We start from the raw sequence: 23,915 nt of genomic DNA on the forward strand, positions 1-23,915 counted from the left end.
AACTTGGACAGAAGTTGCACTGGCCCCTGTTTCTTACTCCTGAAAATGAAGAGAGATTATTTCAGGAGAGAAAAATGAATACATATCTCAGACTTACTGACCAACTACAGATTTTAAGAGGTGGGGGATGGGGAAGTATCTTTGAATCCTTTCTTTCAAAAAATTATACATTAGTTAAAAAATTATTTGTCCCTATGCTGCACCCTAATCTTTTATGTTATGTAGTGGCAGCACCTTTTGGACTCTTTTTTCTGTGTCCATTTGAATGAAACCACCCGCACGCCTACATAGGTTACTATGAAGAAATCAGTGACTTTTGTGAACTTTGGGTTCTAACTGGGGTGGCAGCGTAAGTGCATGTGCATCTGTCTCACCACCTCCTCCTCCTGTCGAAGGAGCATAATCTACTTCAAGGGGTATGTTTCTAATATCCAGAAGTTCTTTTCAGTCTTCAAATCCGCTTGATCGTTTTGACAGTATTCTTCTTTCATAAGCTTTAACTTCTAATTTTATGCCTTTAAATACATTTATTTTATAGAATTATCCATAATTACATTATTTAAAGTATTAGGCAAAAAATTCTCCTAGTCTTTGCTGAAATTCATTCACTTCAGATCATTTCATACCTTCAAAAATTTGTAAGTCTTGATGGTTAACTCACTTACGCCTTTACATATATGTTACTTGTAATTTCTATGTTGCATATTTAACCCTATGTTCTTCCTACATGCTAAGGCCCCTGTGGCAGAAGGCTTCATGTAGTGAGCACTGAGGTGTGTGTACACAAAGCCCAACTTTGTGAGAGCTATGTCGACAGCATGGCCCTCCAAGAGGAGTTCTCTGCTTTCACAGGTGTCCCAGTTCTTATCAGCCCAGGACCTCTTCCAGCCCAGTTCTTATCCACCCTGTCCTCCTCACACGTTACTTGACATGAGGATTCCTAGACTCTATAGCTAGGATCAATGCAGCCCCTAAATCTGTGAGGTGGACCTATAGTCACAACTTCTTAAAAGGGAAGGTTTTCCTCCTTGACCCAGGATTCAGCTGAGCAGACCTCAGGTTTTGTCCATCCATGTTAGAGTGCTTTGCTTTTCTAATAAAATCATAGCACTTCACAGTGTATGCATGTATGTGTGTGCTAAGGGGAGTGTTCCGATCTAACTCCTCAAATGACATGACCCAAGACCTTATCACCCTTTCCCGTATAACTCTCTTTCACACAGTATCACGGGGATATTGTGTGGATATAAAACTTGAATTACTTTTGTTAAGGACAATTAGCAACATATCTCAATCCCTACTAAGCTGGGTAAGTCCCGATATTAGTTCAAGCTTTCTGCTCCAATTTTTAGGTTCAACGTTTTAGGTTCTACTATTCTTGAACTCTTAATTGCTATACATTTTTTTTTAAAATCGAGTTTTGTGGCTGTTTTGTAGTAGAAGAGTTTTTAGATAATGTAATCTGCACTATTGCTAGCAAAGGAACCTCCCGCTATATTCCTCTCTACACTTTCTAAATTAACATAGCAGTATAACCCCTAAGAGCAATGTATGTTTCTTGCAAGCCCCAGATCTCAATTGCATTTTTTGAGTTTTTCAGTACTGAATGTCTTAGAGCAGTGATCCCCAACATTTTTGGCAACAGCAACTGGTTGTATGGAAGACAATTTGTCCATAGACCAGGACAGGTGGTGGTGGTTGGGGATGATTCAAGCGCATTATGTCTCAACCTCAGATCATCAGACATTAGATTCTCATAAGCAGCACATAACCTTGGTTCCTCACAGGTGGAGTTTACAGTAGAGTTCATGCTCCTATGAGAATCTAACACTGCCACTGATTTGACAGGAGGTGGAGCTTAGGTGGTGAAGTGCAAAGTGGGGAGCAACTGTAAATACAGATAAAACTTCACTTGCTTACCTCCTATTCACCTGCTGTGTGACCTGGTTCCTAATAGGCCATGGACCAGCACCAGTCCATGGCCCAGAGGGTAGGGACTGCAATTGTAAAGTACTAACTAGTAGGATAATGTATAAAGCACTAAATGAAATTAAAACAAACACTGTAAGAGGGGGCCAAAATAAGAAAAGTTAAAATCTCTTTAAAGATAACTTATATACTGAAAATTAAAAAAAACCCTTTTATTATTCTTACCTCTGAATTAATAACTTTAATCAAGAAGAAAATATGATATACTGTCTTCGTTAATAAAGACAGCTGACGACACCTCTCAAGGTATACTTGTATAGATGGTTCTATTCTTTGCTGTAATTTACTCCAAAATAGAGTGAGTTCCCTAAAAAAAAAAGAGAAGGTTTAAAAGATAAGTTGAAGTACTAATAACTTAACTTATAATGTCATAATCATAAACCATGTAAACCTCATCATTACATTTGAGGTTAAAAATAATTTTAGATTGCAATTCTACATGTGCAATTAAGTTTTAAATGCAAGAAAACAGACCCAGATTTTCTAAAGACCAAATAAAATCAAGATATTATATTTATCATTTTATTATTTTTTTTCCATCCCTGACAGAAAAACAGTACTTTTTACTAGGAAAGCACCTAACATGTAAGCAAGTTGTATGAGCGGTAGCTACAAGCCACATCCAAACTTCATGTAGTAAGAAAGTCAAGATAGTCAAGATGTATGTGACTAAATACACAGACACATGCACATGTACCCACAGGGACAGGCATCAATGGCACGGTGAATTTCTAAAAGCATTTACCTTTTAGTTTTTAACCAATTTAAAATTGACCAATAAGACTCAATGATGACAGAACCCAGAAGAAACTAAAGTGCCACAGAGTGAAACTATGAAAACAATTCTGAGAAATAAAATCAACTCAAATATTTATTTCAAATGCAGTTATACTATGTTTTTTATTAAACAATTCTACTGAAGTGGTGAATTTTCCCGTTTTACTTCATATTTCTACTCTGTCTTCCATGACCAATTGCCCCTAAATCAGGCATCCTCAAACTACAGCCCCACAGGCCACGTGCGACCCACCTAGGACATTTATCCAGACTGCCAGGTGTTTTTGCTACCTGCCTGTCCTGCTTAGCAGCTGACTCGTCCCAGGGCCTGCAGTCCAGCCCTCCAATGGTTTGAGGGACAGTGAACTGGCCTCCTGTTTAAAAAGTTTGAGGACCCCTGCCCTAAATCTTGTTTCAACTTTTCTCACCACATGTCCTTCTCTCAGCAGAGCCCTTCCCTATTAATACTTGTTCAGCTTCCACCATCTACTTGAACAACTTGCTCATTCTCCAGATTTCCATCTATATATGGAAGACTTCAAAGTCTGTTTCTCCAGTCTTAACAACTTCATCACCTCTCAAGTTCTTCCTGAGACTTCTTCACTTTGATCTCTTTTGAAACCAAAAACCCAGTATATGAACAAAGATGACCTCCTTTTTCTCCAGTTCACCATCTTCCTAATTTAATGGATTGCCACGGCCCCCATCAGGCTCTACTTTCTCCCATCTTCACAACTTCTTTCACCTCATCTACATCCATGAGGCAGCCTTTGCAACCCCCTCAACTGGACTATACACTAAGTTTTTAGTTGATTTTCTGTCTCAACCCGGTCCTGGCACTTTCCTGTCCAACTCCACCTACCACTGACTCCTAGGTCAATTCTCAACTGCTCATCTTAGTGTTTCTTAGACACAAACTTCTACTTCTAGTTTACCCTCCCTCTTTCAAGAGCTTGCACTATACTGCTTTTACTTATATAAAATTCAGACTTTAGAGCCTTTTCGGTTTTTGTTCTTGAGCCAGAGCCTCGCTCTGTTGCCCAGGCTTGAGTGTGGCAGCCTTGGCCGAACTCACAGCAACCCCCAACTCCTGGGTTCAATGATCCTCCTGCCTCAGCCTCTCAAGTAACTGGGAAGACAGGTGCTTGCCACAACACCCAGCTAGTTTTTCTATTTTTAGCAGAGATGGGGTGTCGCTCAGGCTGGTCTCAAACGCCTGAGCTCAATCTACTTGTCTTGGCCTCCCAGAGTGCTGGGATCACAGGCATGAGCCACTGCACACAGCCTTTTGGTGCCTTTTTGAAAAATTAATTAACACATGAATTTCTTTTATTTTTAACATGCAGCATGTTTATTATATAAAAAATTAACAAATAACTGTAAAATGTTTCCATTTTAATTTCTAATATAGCAAATTATCAATTAGTCTACATGAACAAAAGTCTCTGCAGTCTTTTGTACTTTAAAGTTTTAATTTGGGGTCATTGTAGAATCGCATGCAGTTGTAAGAAATAATGCAGAGAGAATGTCTGTACCTTTATCCAGCTTCCCAACTTTGCATAACTTTAGTACTCTGTCACAACCAGGAAATAGGCACTGATACAATCCACCCACCTTCCCCAGATTTCATGTTTTGCATGCACTCATGTGTGTGTTTATGCATTCAAACACATGAATTTCTTAGTCATCAATGATTTTCATGCCATATCATACCAAGAAAATCTACTTCTCCCATCAGTATCTTTCTAGCTGCCTTTCATGTCAATGTTCTCTGTTATGCATATATAATTTTTCCTTCATAACAAAAGTCAACTGCTTGGAAAATCTTTATAATCATGAACTTCAGTTTTCTTTTACACAATATTTATCTGCCTTGCCTGATCTATATTCATCTATATGCTACATGTCACTTGGTAAATATTCTTAAATGTCAGAATGTGATGAACCAAATTTTTATTTGTTTTCCCATAATAGCAACACGACACTGAAGACTGACAATGCTGCTGGCTGACCGCACTGTCATTCTGAGCCAGTGCCAACTAAAGACAGCAATCTTCAGCTTTTGAGCTAATTGAAACCAGGATCTGCTACCTGTAGCCTCCCAAAGGGTCATATATAACAAGCTTTGGCCATTTGGAAATGTGTCACACAAAGAAATGTGTACTGAAAAAGGACATCGGAAAAGTAGAATGAAATGGTTTCTCACAGGTGAAAAATGAAGTGAATTTCCATAGATAAGCGACTAGTAGATAAAATAGCTGAAAGTGTACAATATGCCAAAGAAAAAAAATGCACATATTGAATCATAGGTTGTTTATATATCTGAAATTATTTTTATGGTGGCATTAGATAAAATGAAATTTTCTTTTATCTTCCAACATTTAAATAGTTCTTGACTATTTCATTACTGGTATGCTTGCTCAGAAATTTTATGTTCTTTAATACAAAAAGGTTTTAAAGCTGTAACAACTACTTAATAATCAGTTTGCACGGCATGTACTGTAGTATCTGAATATATGCCTTTGTCTTGATAAGACTTTAAGAAATGTTCCCAATCTATATGAATTCTCAAACCTATTTTTTCCCCACTATTTTGTATTCTTATTTAATATATTTTTCTTAAAAAACAAACTCAACTCACCAAGCACAATACATATCTCCTCGCTGGAGCTGGCGTGACAGAAACGCAGCACACAGAACAAGAGCACTTTTCTCGTCACCCTCAGACTCTAAGTTACAGATCATTTCTAGTGCATCTTTGCAATCAACTTCTGAAATCTACAGAAAAAGAAAAAACATGCCATAAGATGGTCTTACATCATGACATATACAATTATAGTTTAACTCATGCACTATCAAAGCCATAATCTGTCATTCCTAGGACAAAGACTGGCTACAATTTAAAAACAGCCTTTCTTCAGAGCCAGTAAAAATTAACATAGTAATTCTAAGAGAACTAAGAAACATGGGAAAATCAACTACGTATTTTCAAAAATTTCCAAGTGCTGACATGTAAATAACTGATAATTATAACCACCCTCTACCCAATAAATTAGCTCTATGATACTGAAAAAAAAGAAAGCTGGAGTATTTTTTTCTTCTTTTAGCCACTAATTTAAACAAGCAATAGAATCAAGACAGAGAGAAGTATATTATATATAAATTTGTAAACTAAGTACCTATTCATAAGGGGGAATCTAATGTGAAACATTTTGTGCGACTAAACCACCTCAAGCTCATCTCAATTTTCTATAAATCTACACTATTTTGGCTGCCAACAGTCATGCATGTGCATCTATGATCTAGATGAAGGTGACTTGTTTCATTTAATGATGTACTCACATCTATTACTTACTTTTTAAATTAAAATTTACTCCCTCATTGCAATGACAAAATATAGAAAACAAAAAGAATTTACCCATAATTTCTATAAGTGTGTGCTAGTCAGGGATGTGACAAACAGCAGAGACACGAATCAGCATTCCACGACAGAACAGAGAGGTTACCTACAACACGGCACAGCTGACAGATGGCAAGAGGACCAACACCCCGCACAGAATAGGCATTACACCTGCATCACAGAGGTGGCTACGCCTTGTTAGTGGTCTCTTTCTCATCAATGCTGAGTGTGCAGAGGTGTGAAATGTAATGTGTTTAGGGTTGAACAAACATCTAAATGAAGAACACGGGTCATCTTGAGGTCAGTCTTTGAAAAAGGTTATGTGGGAATAGATTCACAGCTTCCATTTTATAAATTAAATTGGGCTTGCTGGGTGGTGCCTGTGGCTCAGTGGGTAGGGCACTGGCCCCATATACCGAGGGTGGTAGGTTCGAACCCAGCCCTGGCCAAACTGCAACAAAAAATAGCTGGGCATTGTGGTGCATGGGTGCATGCCTGTAGTCCCAGCTACTCGGGAGGCTGAGGCAGGAGAATCGCCTAAGCCTGAGAGTTGGAGGTTGCTGTGAACTGTGATGCTACAGAACTCTACCGAGGGTGACAAAAACTCCGTCTCAAAAATAAATAAATAAATAAATAAATAAAATAAATTGGGCTTTCTTCAAAAACACTAAGACAAGAAAAGACCAAAAGCTGTCTGTTCAACATCAGTGATTTCTTAAAGGAATTATGAAGTTAGTGGCAGAGTTAAGACTGAAATCTAAGTCTTGGTACTAGGAGTACAATCGTTCTCTGATTGTCTAACAAATCTGTATATGCAACTTCATTTAAACAAATAAAAAAAGGGCTGAAAGATATATATTTATAAAATAATTTAAAATATCTACAATGTGAAATGTCAGCATTTTATATATATTACTATTTAATCATAACTCTTCCATTTTTAAGTGGAGAAGCATACAGAATACGTACCACTTTCACACCATTTTAATGTTAAAAAATATTAACTTTAACCATCTGAGGTCAGGGAACGTGTGTGTAATTGATGTAGGACTTGAGGATGTTACCAAGTTACAACATTTCGTTAAGTGGTAGAGCCACAAATCAAACCATGTCTGGCATCAAAGACTTAAGCTCTTTTCATTTCTTTACATTGTTTTATTAAAAACTGTGTTAACTTAAAAAAAAAAAAAGTTGTGTTAACTTTTAAAAATTACCATGGCACACTCATGCAGACAAATGTTAACATGTCAAACCATGAGGCTTTTAACAATTTTTTTACTAAGCGGTTAACAATAAGATTAACAATAGCTATCATTTATTTATTAGTGCCAGCTTCTGCAGAAATAGCAATGCTAATCCACACAGTATCCTGCCTCTTAAATATTCGTATTTCTTCTTCTTTCTTTTCTTTTTTTGCTAAGATTACGTAATACTACACAAAAAAGGCAAAAATCCCTGCCCTTGTGGATTTTAAATTTTAGTGTGGAAAGGCACAATACTAACAAAGCAAAATACAGTTTACATCGTACGTATAATAGAGCAGGGAAGTAAGGAGTGGGATGTGGGTGGTGAGTGAAGGAGCAATTTTAAACAGGATCCTTAGAAAAGCCTTTCTAATCAGAACGTAACAGCTGAGTAAAGATCTGAAGGAAGGGAGGGAAAAAGGATCGTGTGGCTGAATATGGGGATGGAGTCCAGGCAGAGGCAAGAGCAAGTTCAAAAGCTTTGAAGGAGGAGCACCCTGGCAGATTTGGGACCAGCCAGGAGGCTGTGTGGATGGAGGGAGTGAGTAAGCAGGCAGTGGAGTGAAGGGCAGATCTTATTATTTCTCTTTAAAAAAGAAGACAGAGAGAGGTTAAGTGATTTGCTCAAAGTCACACATTTAGTGGCAGAGTCAAGGTTTTGACCCAGACTTAGCTTAACACTCTTGCTCTCTCCAGAATCCCACAAGCACAGGCACACAGAGGATTTTTTACTAACTCAAGTTGAATAAAAATCTTAACCTGATTTGTTTTGAATTTGATCAAACCACGCTCTTCTCAGACCATGCTCAGATGGTACTAAATGTGTATATTATGCATAGGAAAGAAATGTATTTGTCCAGTGCTATTATTGTCATTAGCTCCCTCTTAATATATTTATTTATTTTTGAGACAGAGTCTCATTTTGTCACCCTTGGTAGAGTGCCGTAGCATCACAGCTCACAGCAACCTCAAACTCTTGGGCTCAAGGGATTCTCTTGCTTTAGCCTCCCAAGTAGCTGGGACTATACGTGCTTGCCACAACACCTGGCTATTTTTAGAGATGAGTTCTCATTCTTGCTCAGGCTGGTCTTGAGCCCATGAGCTCAGGCAATCCACCCACCTCAGCCTCCCAGAGTGCTTGAGATTACAGGTGTGAGCCACAATGCCCAGCCTTACTCTTAATATTTAAAAATATTTATTTGTATGTATGATCACCTATGTGTATTTATTCAAATAAACACAATATACCAACTGAAACATTTGCTGTATTCAATAATACTGAAAACTTCATTTTTACAGACATATTAATGAAACAATTTTTCCTGTGTACTTGAGATGGAGAGTTTTCATTTCCCTGATTTGCCAGTAGATCAGGTGTCCTCAAACTAGGGTCCGTGGGCCACATGAGGCCTGCCAAGAGGACACTTATCCGGCCTGCTGGGTGTTTGTGCCACTGCTGCCTGTCCAGCTTAGCAGCCGACTTGTCCCAGGCCCGCAGTCCGGCCCTCCAACAGTCTGAGGGACAGTGAACTGGCCCCTGTTTAAAAAGTTTGAGGACCCCTGCACTAGATGGTCCACTTGGAAAAATATAATATTAAAGAGAATGGTAGGAATAACGAAGCCATGTTTGAATAAATGACCATACTGAAACTGAGAAAAACAAAACACAGTCAATGAACAAGAATTATTTCAAAAATTCAAAGTGGCATAATTCAGAGATTATCAGTATATTACATGTAGAGAGACTATTTTGTGCTCTGAAAATGAGCAAAAATTTAAGTGCTATAAAATTTAGAGCTCAATAAAATTATTTAAGAACAGTTAGAATGTTCTGTTTATTAAAAAAATATTGTGCTGAATCCCTTCATAAAGCGGAAAAACCACTTAAAAATGTAATTAATTTTTGTTTTAATATGGCTTCTTATGCCAGGTATTCAAAAATATAGACTACTTCATCAATATTTATATACATCTATGATCATACTTTAAAAATGTACTGGCTCTAGTCATATTTTTTAAGAACTGACTTGTTTATCAAAATAATATTGCTTTCCATATAGAAATGAATTTAAATGTTTAACCTATCATAATTAAAAAGTGTGAAATCAAACAATGAACGATTTTTTAACTCTCTGACTAGAAAATACTTAAAAGATGAATAACCTCTATTGTTAGGAAAGAAGACATTTCATATACTGTTTCTGGGAACACAGAAGTTGCCACCACATTTTCAGGATGGTTATTTGGGCTTATCAATTTAAGATGTGTGCAGATTCTTTGATCTAAGAATTTTCCTTCCAGAAACTTAGCCTACTAGTATACTTCCAACAAAGATGCAAGGGTGTATGTGCAAGGCAACAACATGTGACAAACCCACATGCAGCCAGAAGAATGAATGAGGTTGAACTACAGGAGAGATTTCCACAGTAAGGGAGGGAAAGTGTCTAGCACCCAGCGCATGTTTGCATGTGGTTTTAAGTATATGAATATAGACAGATGGAAAGAAAGAAAAATGTCAGAAAGGTTATATGTGAGATTTAGTAATAATTAACTAGAGAAGAATTAAATGGGGATATAAGATAGAGGCAAGAAAGCAGATTTTACTTTTTAAGTTTCTGTATTTCCTTTAATAATAAAGCCAACAGAATTATTGGACCTAAACTAAACACTGCTTACTTTATTTTTACTGCTGTATTAAGAATCCAGGCCGAAGTTCATCCCTTCCAGAGAAGCCAGACAAACATTCATGCCTCACAGCCCACCCCACCCTCTGCCACCCAGCAAGGCCAGTTGCTATGTCCACCCACTGAAGAGGTCCTGGCAAGTTGTCATCCCAGGCCTACAGGTTCACATGCACAAAGATCTCCTCACACAGAGACCATCAATATAGGCCATGACTGAGTCCTAACAGACTCTATTCTTTTCATCCTCCTAAGAAACGCTGTTTCTTTTTTCTTATTAAAAAAACACTTCAAATACTGACAAGATAGAGACAAAGTAAGTGAACGAGGGGAAGCGCTTGCATGCCCCTCCTTAAGGGAACAGCCTCTGGCAACTGTTCCAAAGGGACAGGTGAGGTGATCACCATCCCTGGGGTCAGAAATAATTAGCCTTGGTGACAGCCAAACTGAACTTACCTCATACCAAACAACAAAGAACAAACTTCTGATGTGTTTGTGACAGAAACACAAAAGAGTGATCAAACCTAATCTCTGAGCAAAAAGGGACTCTGAACAAGAGCTGTGTAGACCGATAGAGACTGAGTGTTCTGCATTATGTGAGCTTGTTTTTTCCCTGGGATGCAGTATGCAAACCTTAGTAAACTCAACTTAAGAGCATGAAAACTCTTAATTCTACCTGTTTAAGGTAGGGAGGGGGAGAGAAATCATTTCATTTCAGAGGTACCCAGTGCCCTCATAAACAGTTTTTCCAATCATCTCCCAGAAAAGGGGACTGCTGCTACTCAACTCTGAACAATTAAACCAAGAGGAAATTTAGGCTCATCATTGCAAAACTGATTTCAGAGAGCTAGAAATACAGATTTTTTACTTGAAACTACAAATTCATTCTAATCCAACAACTCTCCGCTTAGACATACATTTCCTACTAGAAACTGGGCTTCTCTGGGGAAGGGCCCACAACTCACTCACCTTTAACTCTCAAGACTAGCTGCACAGTATACATCATTCACTTAATAAAAATGTGTGAAATGAAGGAAGGACAGATGAACTTCAAGGCAGGGACTGAACCGATAATAGAAAAGCTTTACTGAAATTGAAAAATATATCTAACATGTAGCAGCACAGTAATTACTTGAAGATTTTAAAAATGTTAACATATCAAAGGCTGTTTCAATAAATTTTATATACCTGCTAATTAACTTTTCTAGTTATTTTGAACTAATAAGAAAATGTCAATCTTTTATTTTACTTTCATATTTATCAATCAAAAGCCAACTATCTGTCATAAAAGAGAATTAAAAAAAATTTATATTTTAGCCAACGTCCAAACTAACAGTGTAATGCCCCAGGCCACATAGAGCCTAGAAAGTGCCTGACATCACTCTTTACCACTACCCTCAATATCCTTTTCATAATAAGATGAACAGGTTTATTTCTAATCTTGGTCCAAGCCTACTATCTGCCTCTTCACTTTCTATTTTCAAGAAAAATCACAAGATCTCCATCATACTGCTTTTAACCTTATATGCTGGCCAGCTTTCCGTCTCAGGCTATTCCAGCTTCTCACTCAGATTAGAATACCTCTCTGTCTGCTCAAGGACCATGCATGTTCTGCTGACTGTCTCCTCTGTCTTGTGATCTCAACCTGTCATTAAGTCTGTCCCACAGCCCCTTTGTTCTCCCCTCTCTATTGCTCTGGAGTTGGAGGATACATACACATTTAGTGCCCACAAAACACTCATTAATGTACTATACTTGTGTTTATCTAAATTCTTTAAGTACATATTCCCTTTCCTTGATCAATAACTTTTTTGTTTTTAAGACAGAATCTCACTTTGTCACCCGTGGTAGAGTTCTATGGCATCATAGCTCACAGCAACCTGAAACTCTTGGGTTCAAGAGATTCTCTTGCCTCAGCCTCCCAAGTAGTTGAGACTACAGGAGCCTGCCACAACACCTAGCTATTTTTAGAGATGGAGTCTCATTCTTACTCAAATTCCTGAGCTCAAGCAATCCACCTGCCTTAGCCTCCCACAGTGCTGGGATTAGTGGCATTAGCTACTGCACCTGGCCTTCGTCAATAACTTTTAATTCTCCTACCCTATGTCCCACTTCCTTTTGGAATAATGAGGCCTATAAAACACAAAATTCCTGTTTGGACCATGATTCTGGTCTCAGAATTTTGTAGTCACAAAACATACAAATACATGACAATTATGCCTTATGCCAACTGAAGTAAAAATAAAAATGTCTCATAAATAAAATGTAAATAAAAACTCAATAACTTACAATCTATGTAAAATAACATATAGTGTGTATCTATACACAAACACACATGTGTTCTATAGAATATAGAATATGTCACTTCTCTCTAAGAATAAGAAAGAAAGTGTTCTATAAAGTTATGTAAATTGGGCAGTTAAAGAGATCTGTAACTATCTTGGTATCAGGTAAAACTGTTAAGGTCTCAGTCCTGACAAATTATAAATATCTTACTAAACTATTATGTTACCACCATCTTTCCCATAATTCAGTCAAAGCATTTAAAAGATCCATAGTATTTAAAATAGAAGCTAGGTGAAATCAGTTCATATATAATTCTGGAAGGTGTTTAAGGATCAAGTTGCCACTACCTAAGATTATACCAAAGATTAAGACTGACAGCAATGGTCCCTTCACTTTCCATGACAAAAAGAAATAAAAAAAGAAAAAGCACTTTAATCTAATTAAAAATTTCTCCACTTTAAAAAATAATTACTAATGAAAGAAAACATACTCACCTCTTCGATTAACTTTTCATTTGGTGATGATGTACAAAGACAGACAAGGTAAGTTTGCTTAAAGCTGCCCTTTGTACCAATCTCGGGGTGGTCAGAGCACAGCTTTGCTAGGGCAGTTGCTTGGCTTAACTGATTTGTTTTGATTAGATGTTTAATTCTCATATCCAACAAGATGGGACCCTCAAAAGCTAAAAATTCATTCACTTTAAAAAACAAGACATAATAAATTATTAACATTTGGTAATAATTCATTTGCAATACAAATACTTATAAGGAATTTTTTTTTTAAACAAAGAGACTAACAATCTTTTTTCTGTAATTTTCTTTCACTGCCAGTAAGGCTATCATGAAATATTTGACCTTATAAGAAAAAAATTATATTACTAACTTTTTGTCCCTTTGAATACCATTCAGAATGAGTGGAATAAACTTCTTGGTGGTTAAAGAACTCTGCATTAAATTCTAACAGTGTTATTAAAATTGTACAAAATTCTTTTTCCCACAGCAAGTATTTTTAATACCCGGGGTTAAAATTTCAAAAATTATTAATGACAAAAAAGATGTTTAGACATTCTAGAAGAAAACACTCAACTAATAGTATGTTCAATACTGATGAAGTTTTCACTTTACAAAAATTAAGTTAATCTCTTTTGGATAGATGTTTTAGAATGAATCAAAATATCTACAGAAAAATAAATAAGAGGGCAAAAGAGTCTGTCAAAGATAAATCCCATAAAACTTCTGTAGACTTGTCTTATTTTTAAAACATCAATCTATAAATCTCAAAATATATTTAAGACCCATTTATGTATAATAAATTTTCTAATTTGTTCAAACCTTTGAATTTCCTAATACTTGTTTGGTCATCTACAAATAAGAAAGCATTTTTAACTTTCTGTACTTATGAAGAAGAATTTAAATTTTCACAAAAGTGCAAACAAATTTAAGCTTTTCCCTAAGCCTTCTTTTCCAGGTTAAAGCCTATGAAAAGCTTTTAGTAATAAAATGTCCTATAAATAAAACACATTATTTTCTCCACTTGTAAATAGACCGGCAGATATGCCTAGTAAGTGGATTAGAAAATGGAAAAGGAAAGAGGTTCTTTCCTTCTTTAGATATCCTTTGCTTCCCTCTAGAACTTTTATTGTTTAGATCCAACTGTACTCTACTATAAAAAGATTCTTCTGTAACACACTACTATCATGGCTACTCAGTATTAAATCCATAAACATGTAAGCAATATAACATAGGATCCCAAATTTCATTCTTTTCTTAAAGCAGACCTTTGTACCCTCTACCTTTTAATTCTTTACATTAGACTAAACCAAAAAGTATTACGAGGAAACAGAGATAAATGAAAACTAAATCCATGGTTTCTGGTGACATAGGCCTAATTGAGTTAAAGGGCATTACTTTTCTTTTTTTAATATGATGTGATCCTATTATAATAATTATACTGCAAATATCTTTCCATGGTTAACTGCCAAAGCAAAATCTGTAAAAATTTCAAATAAAAAATTTAAGAGAAACAAAGATAAAATAAAGTGATTGTGGCTATAAACAGCTTTAATTCAACAATTCCCTTAAAAGAAATTCCTAGAAATATAAACTTTGGAAATTACTCCAAATAATCTCAAAAAATTCATGATTAACAGATAGCAAAATACCAGAGCAAAGAAATAATATAAACGTGGCAAGTATGCAGCAAAACCAATTCTGCTCTTAATAGGTCAGTCTCATACACAGCCCTAGACCAGTGGTTCTCAACCTTCCTAATGCCCTTTGATATAGTTCCTATGAGTCTTGACCAACAGGTTGAGAACTGCTGCCCTGGACTCTCCCAGCAGCCTGTGAGTTAGCATGGCAAATTATGTAAAATAATTTCTGTGCTAAATCAATGTATGTGAAAATATATATTAATTTTATAAATTTCAAAAACACAGGTTTTTATTTTTTAATGATGAGAAATCACTGCTACACTCAGGGAAAAGTGGACTTCAAAGAATACAGAAACTTAGAGCAGAGGGAACTTTATAGATCATTTTGTCCATTTCCATATTTGGCAGATGAGTAAACTGAGGCTCACAGAAGGTAACGACCTCCTAGGGTCATAAAGCCAGTTAATGACAGATCCAGGACTAGAATAAAGCTTTATAAAGAGTGAGATAAGAAAAAATGGTTCTCCTGTTTGACTACTGTGTCTATTAATTCAATGACACTTTATAGCAGGAAAGAGATGAGGTAGCATTGGACTTTAAGATAATTACATACTCTGAAGCTCATGTTTCAAATAGATCAAAAGCAGATTACACTCAATTCAGTCCTACTGCAAACTTATCTCTCTCTCCCTCTGCCTCCTTTCTTTTCCTTTCTCCTTTGTGCTCCTTTTCCCCACTCCTCTCCATTTTTCTCTACTTCTCTCTCAGATCTAGGACATTTCTTCCTCATAGTTACAATATTGCAACAAAGACTACCTGTTTTACTGTTTGCCAGATACTAAAGATTTGTGATGTTTATCTTGGAATAGCTAGACATATCAAATTTCACTCCCTACCCTGCTATTCCCCACAAAAATATAATATGTTTTTAATTTTATGTATGTTAGCCTTTTAATCTGTTTTTATGGATTTTATGGATTTCAATGGAACAACAGGTTTTACCACATGTATGCCCAGGAAGAGAGGTGAGTGACACAAAATGACAAGGTAAGTGGATATTGCCAGCCAGCTCCACTGTAAAAAGAGCCTTCTTCCCCCAAAATGCCATTATCATAATATTATTAATTCACGTTAAAAATTATTAACTGTAAACATATCACAATATATAAGTTGATTTTTTATGATAAATAAATCATTGCAAGTATTAACTGTGTACTCACCATAATTTATGCTAGGTCTTTGGTTCCCCCCAAAGTGGAACCAATTTACTTATTGGATGAATTTTCTCATGCCCAGATTTATACATGATTTCCTTCGCAGGCTCTCTAATTAGCTGTTACACACGCATCTCAAACTCAGCATACAAAACCTCTATTCAGTGTGCTAAAGCCAGAGCCCTAATGCCTTTAAAAAGCTCTCTCCTGCTTCCAACCTGTCATCTAATTCTGTCACTTCTGATACCTAACTACTCAGTTTTACTCACTTTCCCCATCTCCATTTCCACCGCTACACCCCTGCAGCTGAAACCACTAATCAGACCACCTTGCTAGTGAGCTGCTTGCCTAATCTTCATCTACTCTCCCCCCACCCACTGCCATCATTTTTCCACAAGGAATTAGGGTGCTTTTTGTTTTGTTTTTAAAGCACACACTTAATTGTACTTCCCTGTTTCAACTCTCCCAGTGACTTTCTTTTGCCTTCAAAATGCAAATTCCAAAATTCTCATCATAGCATACGTGAATCTGCATCACTTGTTCCTTTTAAAGACATATAATTTGTATTTCCTCTTGGAAATAATTCAGCAATTGGGCAAATAAAATAAGTAAGTAAATAAATGCCATCCAAATTGGAAAGGAAGAAGGAAAATCATCTCTATTAGCAGATACTATGATAGTGGTTCTCAACCTTCCTAATGTTGCAATGTATTTTCATTGTTAAAAAGGGGTCACGACCCACAGGTTGAGAACCACTGTACTATGATCTTATATGTACAAAACCATAAAGATTCTAATAAATTTGCAGGGTATAAAAACATGCAATAATCAGTTGCATGTCTACTCATTAACAATGAACAGTGCAAAAAGGAAATTAAGGAAATAATTCTATTTACAACAGCATTAAAAAGAATAAAATACTTAGGAGCAAAGCCAACACAGGGAGTGGAAGACATGTGGCGTAGAGATCGCAAAATATTGTTACGAGAAATTAAAGAAAACATGAATAAGTGGAAAGAGATCTTGTGTGTTCATGGATTTGGAAGACTAAACATTAGGACAACCCATACTACCCAAAGCAATCTACAGATTCAACACAATCTGTACAGACCAACACAACACAACAAAGAGCTTAGAAATAAGCCCCAGCAGGTGCTGTCAAATGACCTCTGACAGGATGTAACATGACCTAGCAGGGAGAAGACAGTTTCAACAAATAGTGATGGAAAAACTGGATAACCACATGCAGAAGAATGCAGTTGGACACTTGTCTTGCATCGATAAAAACATTAACTCAAAATGGCCTAGAAACCTAAAGGAGACCCTAAACTATAAAATTCCTGGAAGAAATCATAGAGAAAAAGCTTCTTCACATTGGAGGTAGCAATGATTTCTTGGCTGTGACATCAAAGGCATAGGCACAAAAAGTAAAAACAGACAACTGGGACTACAACAAACTCAAAAACTTTTGTGCATCAAAGAATACAATCAAGAAAAATCAACCTATGGAATGAGAGAAAATATTTGCAAATCATTTACCTGGTAAGAAATTAATAATACGGAATATAGAAAAAATGTGTACAATAAAACAACAAAATATTAAATAATCCAATTAAAATATGAACCAAGAATTTGAACACTTATCAAAAGATACACAAATGGCCAAAAAAAAAGAAACAAAGCAAATCATCAGAGAATTAACTGAAAAGATAAACATGAGTTATCACCTCATATTCCTTATAATGACAACTGTGGGAAAAACCCAGAAGATAAGTGTTGGAGAGGACACGGAGATATGGGAATCTCTATGCAGTGATTGCCCCTACAAAAATGGTGCAAGCTCTATGGAAAACAGCATAGGGCTTCCTCAAAAATTTAAAAATAGAGCTGCCATATGATCCAGTTATCCCACTTCTGAGTATACAAATAAAAGAACTGAAAGGTCTCAAAGAAGTATTTGTGCTCTCAAGTTTACAGCAACACTACTCACAACAGCCAAGAGGTAAAAGCCAACCAAGTGTCCACTTAGGAGGGAAAAATAAACAAAATGCAGCATACACATACAATAAACACAATACAATATACACATACAATAAAATAAACACAATGCAGTATACACATTCAGCCTTAAAAAGAAAGGAAATCCTTTGACACAGATGAACACTGAGGACTTTGTGCTAAATAAGTCAATCACAAAAAGACAAGCATGTGATGATCCTATTCATACACACCTAAAGTACCTAAAGTAGTCAAAGTCATAGAAACAAAAAGTAGAAACCAGGGGCTGGGGAGAGGGGGGAAGTTGTTGCTATTTAGGGTACAAAGTTCCAGACTTTAAAGATGAAAAAAAATGTGGGGATCTGTTTTACAACAATGTAAGTGAAAATATATTTAACACAGCTGAGTTGTACACTTAAAAATGGTTAAGATGGTAAATTTTGTCTTGTGTGTTTTTTACCATAATAAAAAAATGCGGTGATAAAACCAATTCAGTATTGTTAAAAAAAATCCAAATTAAGAAAATAAAAACACACTTCAAGCTCTAGAACACCAGTTGTTCTAGCTACATAATTGTCTAGAATTTCTAAAAAGTATTTGATATTCAGAGATATTCATTTAATTGCTCTGAGATGGGACAGCTCTAAAAACTCACCAGGTAATTTAAGCACAGCCAGGGTTGAGACTACTGCTCTATGTATCTGCATTTTAGCGTCCAAAGTAACTAGTTAGGGATAATCTTAACCTTTAACTTCCTTACCCTTTCCTAAGGGAAAAAGATATCACATTTACAAGAAAAAGAATTTAAATGTAAAAGATTTCAGAATTTTTTTTCTTTTCTTTTTTTGCAGTTTGTGGCCAGGGCTAGGTTTGAACCTGGCACCTCTGGCATATGGGGCTGGCACCCTACTCCTTTGAGCCACAGGCACCACCCAGATTTCAGAATTTATTAACATGCTGGCTTGCTTTGTCATTAAATATGATATAACTTTATGGTAACTGATTTCAGACATGATTTATATAAAAATAATCTTTAAAGATTAAAAATTGTTCCATGTCATAGATAAACCTTTTGAAATAAGAATTATGAGTATTAGATTTAAATTTTGACAGATTTATCCATGTAACATAATAATATAAAATATAACCATTAAAAGTAAATAATGTACTTTCTAGGATGTTTCTTTTTCTTTCTTTTTTTTTGGACACAGGGTCTCACTATGTCACCCTCCGTAGAGTGCTATGGAGTCATAGCTCACAGCAACTTCAAACTCTTGGGCTTAAGCGATTCTCTTGCCTCAGGCTCCCCAGTAGCTGAGACTACAAGTGCTTGCCACAACGCCCAGCTACTTTTAGAGACGAGGTCTCACTTTAGCTCAGAACTGGTCTCAAACTCCTGAGCTCAGGCAATCCACCCACCTTGGCCTCCCAGAGTGCTGGAGTTACAGGCAAGAGCCACTGCGCCTGGCCTTTTCTAGGATGTTTCAAGCTGCAATGAGTGTGTTTTAAAATCATTTTTAGTCAAAATAAAAAATTGGGGAGGGGGTTCACTATATTTGTATTTGATTATGAAATAGTCAGATATAATTAATGTTAACGAATATAAAATATATAATAGTTTTGTATAATTACAATAGAAGATAAAATATATAATAGTTGGGAATAATTACTGTTAATGAATATAAAACACATCATGAGGTTGAAATGAGAAAGCGAACACTTTTGACAGATTCGCTGCGCTTAATGTATATCAGTTTATTTTTACCTAGGGTCACTGACCCACAAGGATTTGTAAGGGTTACACACAAGTAAAACACAATTTAATGGTGATTTTTAAAAATAAAATCTAAGCCAAGGTCAGTTAAGGGCAAAGGAGAAGTGAGACAAGGTAAAATAAGAAAACTTTTTTAAAAAGTTAAAAATAAAGACCACCAAATATAAGGTTAACTATATTCCTATGAGCATCCAATATAATCTATGAGGTGCTCTTTTTAGTGACTTCTCATTCTAACACAAAAACATTGCCAATAGATTTAAGTACAGGTCCCAGAGTCACCCTTTTTGGTATTCTCTAGTTAGGTAAAGATAAACACACAGAAAAAAATATATATACCAGCAAGGCTGGGTGAGGTGGCTCACACCTATAATCCCAGCACTCTGGGAGGCCAAGGTGGGAGGATTGCCTGAGCTCATGGGTTTGAGAACAGCCTAAGCCAGAGGAGACCCCATTTCTAAAAATAGCCCGGTACTGTGGCAGGCGCCTGTATTCCCAGCTACTCGGGAGGCTGAGGCAAGACAATTGCTTAAGCCCAAGAATTTGAGGTTTCTATGAGTTATGATGCCACAGCACTCTACCAAAGGTGACAAAGTGAGACTCTGTCTCAAAAAAAAGAAAAGAACTATGTAACAACAGTATCAAAGAGCAAAGGACCTGGAGATTTAATGCTTGAAAAGTAAACACAGCTGCATGTTATCAGAGGGGACTGTTCTACTGACCTGGGCAGTATGAGTTATTACTTGCTCTACCCTCCTCCCTCTAAAATACTGTTATATCTCATGTATACTAATATCCAGCAAACCAAGACAGCAATTTTTTCATGTTCATTTTAAAATTTAAGGTTTATTGCTAAAATAAAGGCTTATTTTCCACAAAACTCTGAATAATTTATAAGTACCATGAAAAAAACTTAAGCTTTAGAAAATCTCCTTTGAAAACCAAGGGGTTCGGCAAAAAAAAAAAAAAAAGAACTACAGTGTTCAATATTCAAGAAAGAATTGGCAAGCAGACAAAAACCCAATGTATGCAATTTCAAATTCAACTAATATAGAAGCAGAGGGGAAACTGGCTAAGGAATTCAGCATGGTTATAATAGGGAGTTCTCAGAGTTCAGATTTTAAAAATATATATACGAAAGAAGAAAAGCAGGTTCAGGACTAAGGATGCACCTTGATGTCAGTCATAGGTCTGCATTTACAATGCAGAATGTGAGCAAAGCTGAAATCCAAGATGACCCAGAATCGACAACATGGCTGAGGACAGTGAAATCCGAGGCGCGGTAAAGCTGCTTCTTGAGTTTAACCAGGCACTATTTGTAATAGTAGAGAAAGGCAGAATTCTTCTATTCTCACAATGGTCTGGATAAGCTTTAGATTTAAAAGCACAGAATATGCAACACAATAAATAGAAACAGATAGGAAAATGTAATTTTCAAAATGGTGCTGATGGTAGGTTTTGCAAAACTGAAGAAACAAAACATAAAATTTGGGTTTGGGTTTAAAAATCACTCATATTAAAAGATGCTTCTGATAAAAAGAAGTATGACCAGTAAGAGTCAAGAGAGATTCACAAAATAAAAGTTAGATTCCACTTTTTACAAAAATTATCTCAAAATGGGTCACAGACCCACATGAAAAATGCAAAACCATAAAACCTCTACAAAAAAAACAGGAGAAAAATCTATCTGATGTTGGATTTGGTGATAAGTTTTTAGATAAAACACCAAAAGCATGATCCATGAAAGAAAAAGTTGGTAAGGTACACATTATTAAAATGCGAAACTTGTGGTCTATCAGTCACCAGTAAAAGAGAGACAAGCCACAGAAATCTCTTTCACATGAGGAAAGAACAGATTCACACAGAACATTTCTGATAAAGGTCTTATATCCAACATATACAAAGAACTGTTAAAACTGAACAATAAGAAAACAAACAGCCCAACTAAAAAGTAACCATAAGATCTGAACAGATGCTTCAAAGATATACAGATAGCAAATATGAATATGAAAACATGTCCCATATCATTTGTCATTACAGAAATCAAATTAAAACAAGGATGTAACGTCAATGCATGCCTCTTAGAACGGCAAAAATTACAAAAATAGACTGCTCTAATCGCCAGTGAGGGTTTGGAACAACAGGAATTATTCACTACTTAGAAGAATACAAAGTGGTACAGGTACTTTAGATGGCAGTTTGGTGCGTTCTTACAAAGCTAAACTCAGTCTTACCATATGATAAAGCCATCACATTCCTAGGTACTTTCACTCAACTGATTTGAAAATTTAGGTCCACAAAAGAACTTGGATGCAATATCTATAAGTTTTATGCAAATCAAAAATGGCTATCAAACAAGATGTCCTTTAATAGGCTGAAGAATAAACAAACTGCCTCTATCCATACAATGAAATGGTATTGAGTGATTAAAAAGGAGTAACCTGCTGAGACACAGAAAGACAAGGGTGAGTGTTCAGTGTGCACTGGGTGATATGCAAAGGATTTAATCAACCATACAGCATTCTGGAAAAGGCAAACCACGCAGCTGTTTGGGAGAGGTGCCTAGCAGATACATGACCATGTGCATCTGTCAAAAACCATGAAACTTCATAGTACAGAGCATGATCTCAGGGTACGGAAACTTAAAACATTATTTAGAAGATTGGGAGAGCCCCGAATGAAATGCAGAATGACACACAAGAATCTAACTGTATTACAAATGCACCTGTGTAGAACAGCCTCATGGAAAAGGTGGGGAAATAAGGTGACAACCTAATTTTGGAAATGGACAGTGTAAGAATAAAGGCACATGGAGGTAAGCAATGCACTCTAATTAATAAAACTATTTCCCACAAGTCATCAATTCTGAAACCTTGATCTATCTATACACACACACACACACACACACACACACATATATATAATACACACACATACACATCAGGACTAAGTAAATGGATGGCCAGTGGTGGGAGAAGCCATTCTGAAAGGCTACATACAATGTGATTCCAATTATATGACATTTTATTGAGGTGAGAGGTTAAAGATAAGGCTAGAATGACCCTTGTTAATGAAGACAGGGTATGAACTCATATTTGGTTTAGCATAGCCACAGCTCATTATATATAGAAATATTTATAGAAAAGTGTCCCTACATAGTATTCACACATATGTATTTCCAAGCTCTGTCTATTGAGAAGGTCTAGAAGAAATGACACCTCAGTAGCACAAGCATGTCCAGCGACCAGGTTCTGGCTTTTTTTTTTTTTTTTGAGACAGAGTCTCAATACGTCACCCTTCGTAGAATGCTGTGGTGTCACAGCTCACAGCAACCTCAAACTCTTGGGCTGAAGGGACTCTCCTGCCAGAGCCTTCCAAGTAGCTGGCACTGCAGGTGCCCACCACAACGCCCGACTATTTGTTGTTGTTGTAGTAGTAGCTGTCATTGTTGTTTAGCAGGCTTGGGTAGGTATGAACCTGCCAGCCCCAGTGTATTTGGCCGGTGCCCTAACCACTGATCTATGGGCACTGAGCCAGGTCCTGGTTTCTAACACCATCTTCCAATAAAACGAAGGAGGGATCCCTGGAGAAATAGTTTGTTCTAGGACTTGGGTAGGAAATAACACAGGATGAGCCTAGAACATCTTGTGGTATCAGAAAGCAAGTAAGTATTCAAACAAAAGACATGCAGGCACGCACACACACATCCAAACATGGCATGACAGGGTCATATCAAAGGGACATAGAAACTGAAAGAGCTCCCTCCCAATGGCCAAAGCTGGGCAATCTGAGCAACAAAAGTAGTACTAGATGATGACCAAATAATAAAAGCAATGTCTGTGAGGCCATGCTAATATAATTACATGACAAGTAAATGAGTGGTGAGCAGGGTAGAAAACACAAAGCTCCTGTAGAGAATTCCAAATAACTGATACATATGCTGCTCCCTGAACAAGGTAAAACATAACTTCCCATGTCTTATGTGTGGGCCACATAGAGTAACTTCCTTCCAATGGATACAGCATGGAAATGGGAAAAAGAGTAACTTCACAGTGAAAACCTTAACACACAACATCCCAGCTGGGTGGCCAGCGTTCACATCAACAGTAGTGAGTCACGTTGACAATATGTGCCCTTCACATGACCTGATGACAATGGTACTTCATCTCTGTGGTTTTCCTCCCCGTACCCATGACCCCAGTCTAATCATAAGAACATTAGCAGAGAAATCCGAATTGAGGGACCTTCTACAAAATACCTGACCAGTACTCCTCAAAACTGTCAAGGTCATCAAAAACAAGGGAAGTCTGAGAAACTGTCCCAGCCAAGAGGAGCCTAGGGAGACATGGCGACTAAGTGTAATGTGGTGTCCTGGAAGGGATCCTGGAACAGAGAAAGGA

The 23,915-nt window shown here is 36.7% G+C and overlaps 1 protein-coding gene across 3 annotated transcripts in view; it reads right to left on the bottom strand.

The window, feature by feature from the left end:
- ZNF292 (zinc finger protein 292) overlaps positions 1 to 23,915 on the bottom strand; it is a 101,909-nt gene that overhangs the window by 13,439 nt on the left and 64,555 nt on the right. For 2 of the 3 annotated variants that reach the window (XM_003803433.3, XM_023508990.1), the window contains 3 exons: positions 12,872 to 13,074; positions 5,408 to 5,544; positions 2,155 to 2,296 (listed from right to left, as the gene is read on the bottom strand). In XM_003803433.3, coding sequence (XP_003803481.1) covers positions 2,155 to 2,296; positions 5,408 to 5,544; positions 12,872 to 13,074 — 482 coding nt within the window. The remainder of the gene's footprint in view (positions 1 to 2,154; positions 2,297 to 5,407; positions 5,545 to 12,871; positions 13,075 to 23,915) is intronic. The other variant, XM_023508991.1, reaches the window with a different exon arrangement.

This window comes from Otolemur garnettii, unplaced genomic scaffold, assembly GCF_000181295.1.
Source record: "Otolemur garnettii isolate 467f Iridium unplaced genomic scaffold, OtoGar3 scaffold00303, whole genome shotgun sequence".
Lineage (NCBI taxonomy): Eukaryota > Metazoa > Chordata > Mammalia > Primates > Galagidae > Otolemur > Otolemur garnettii.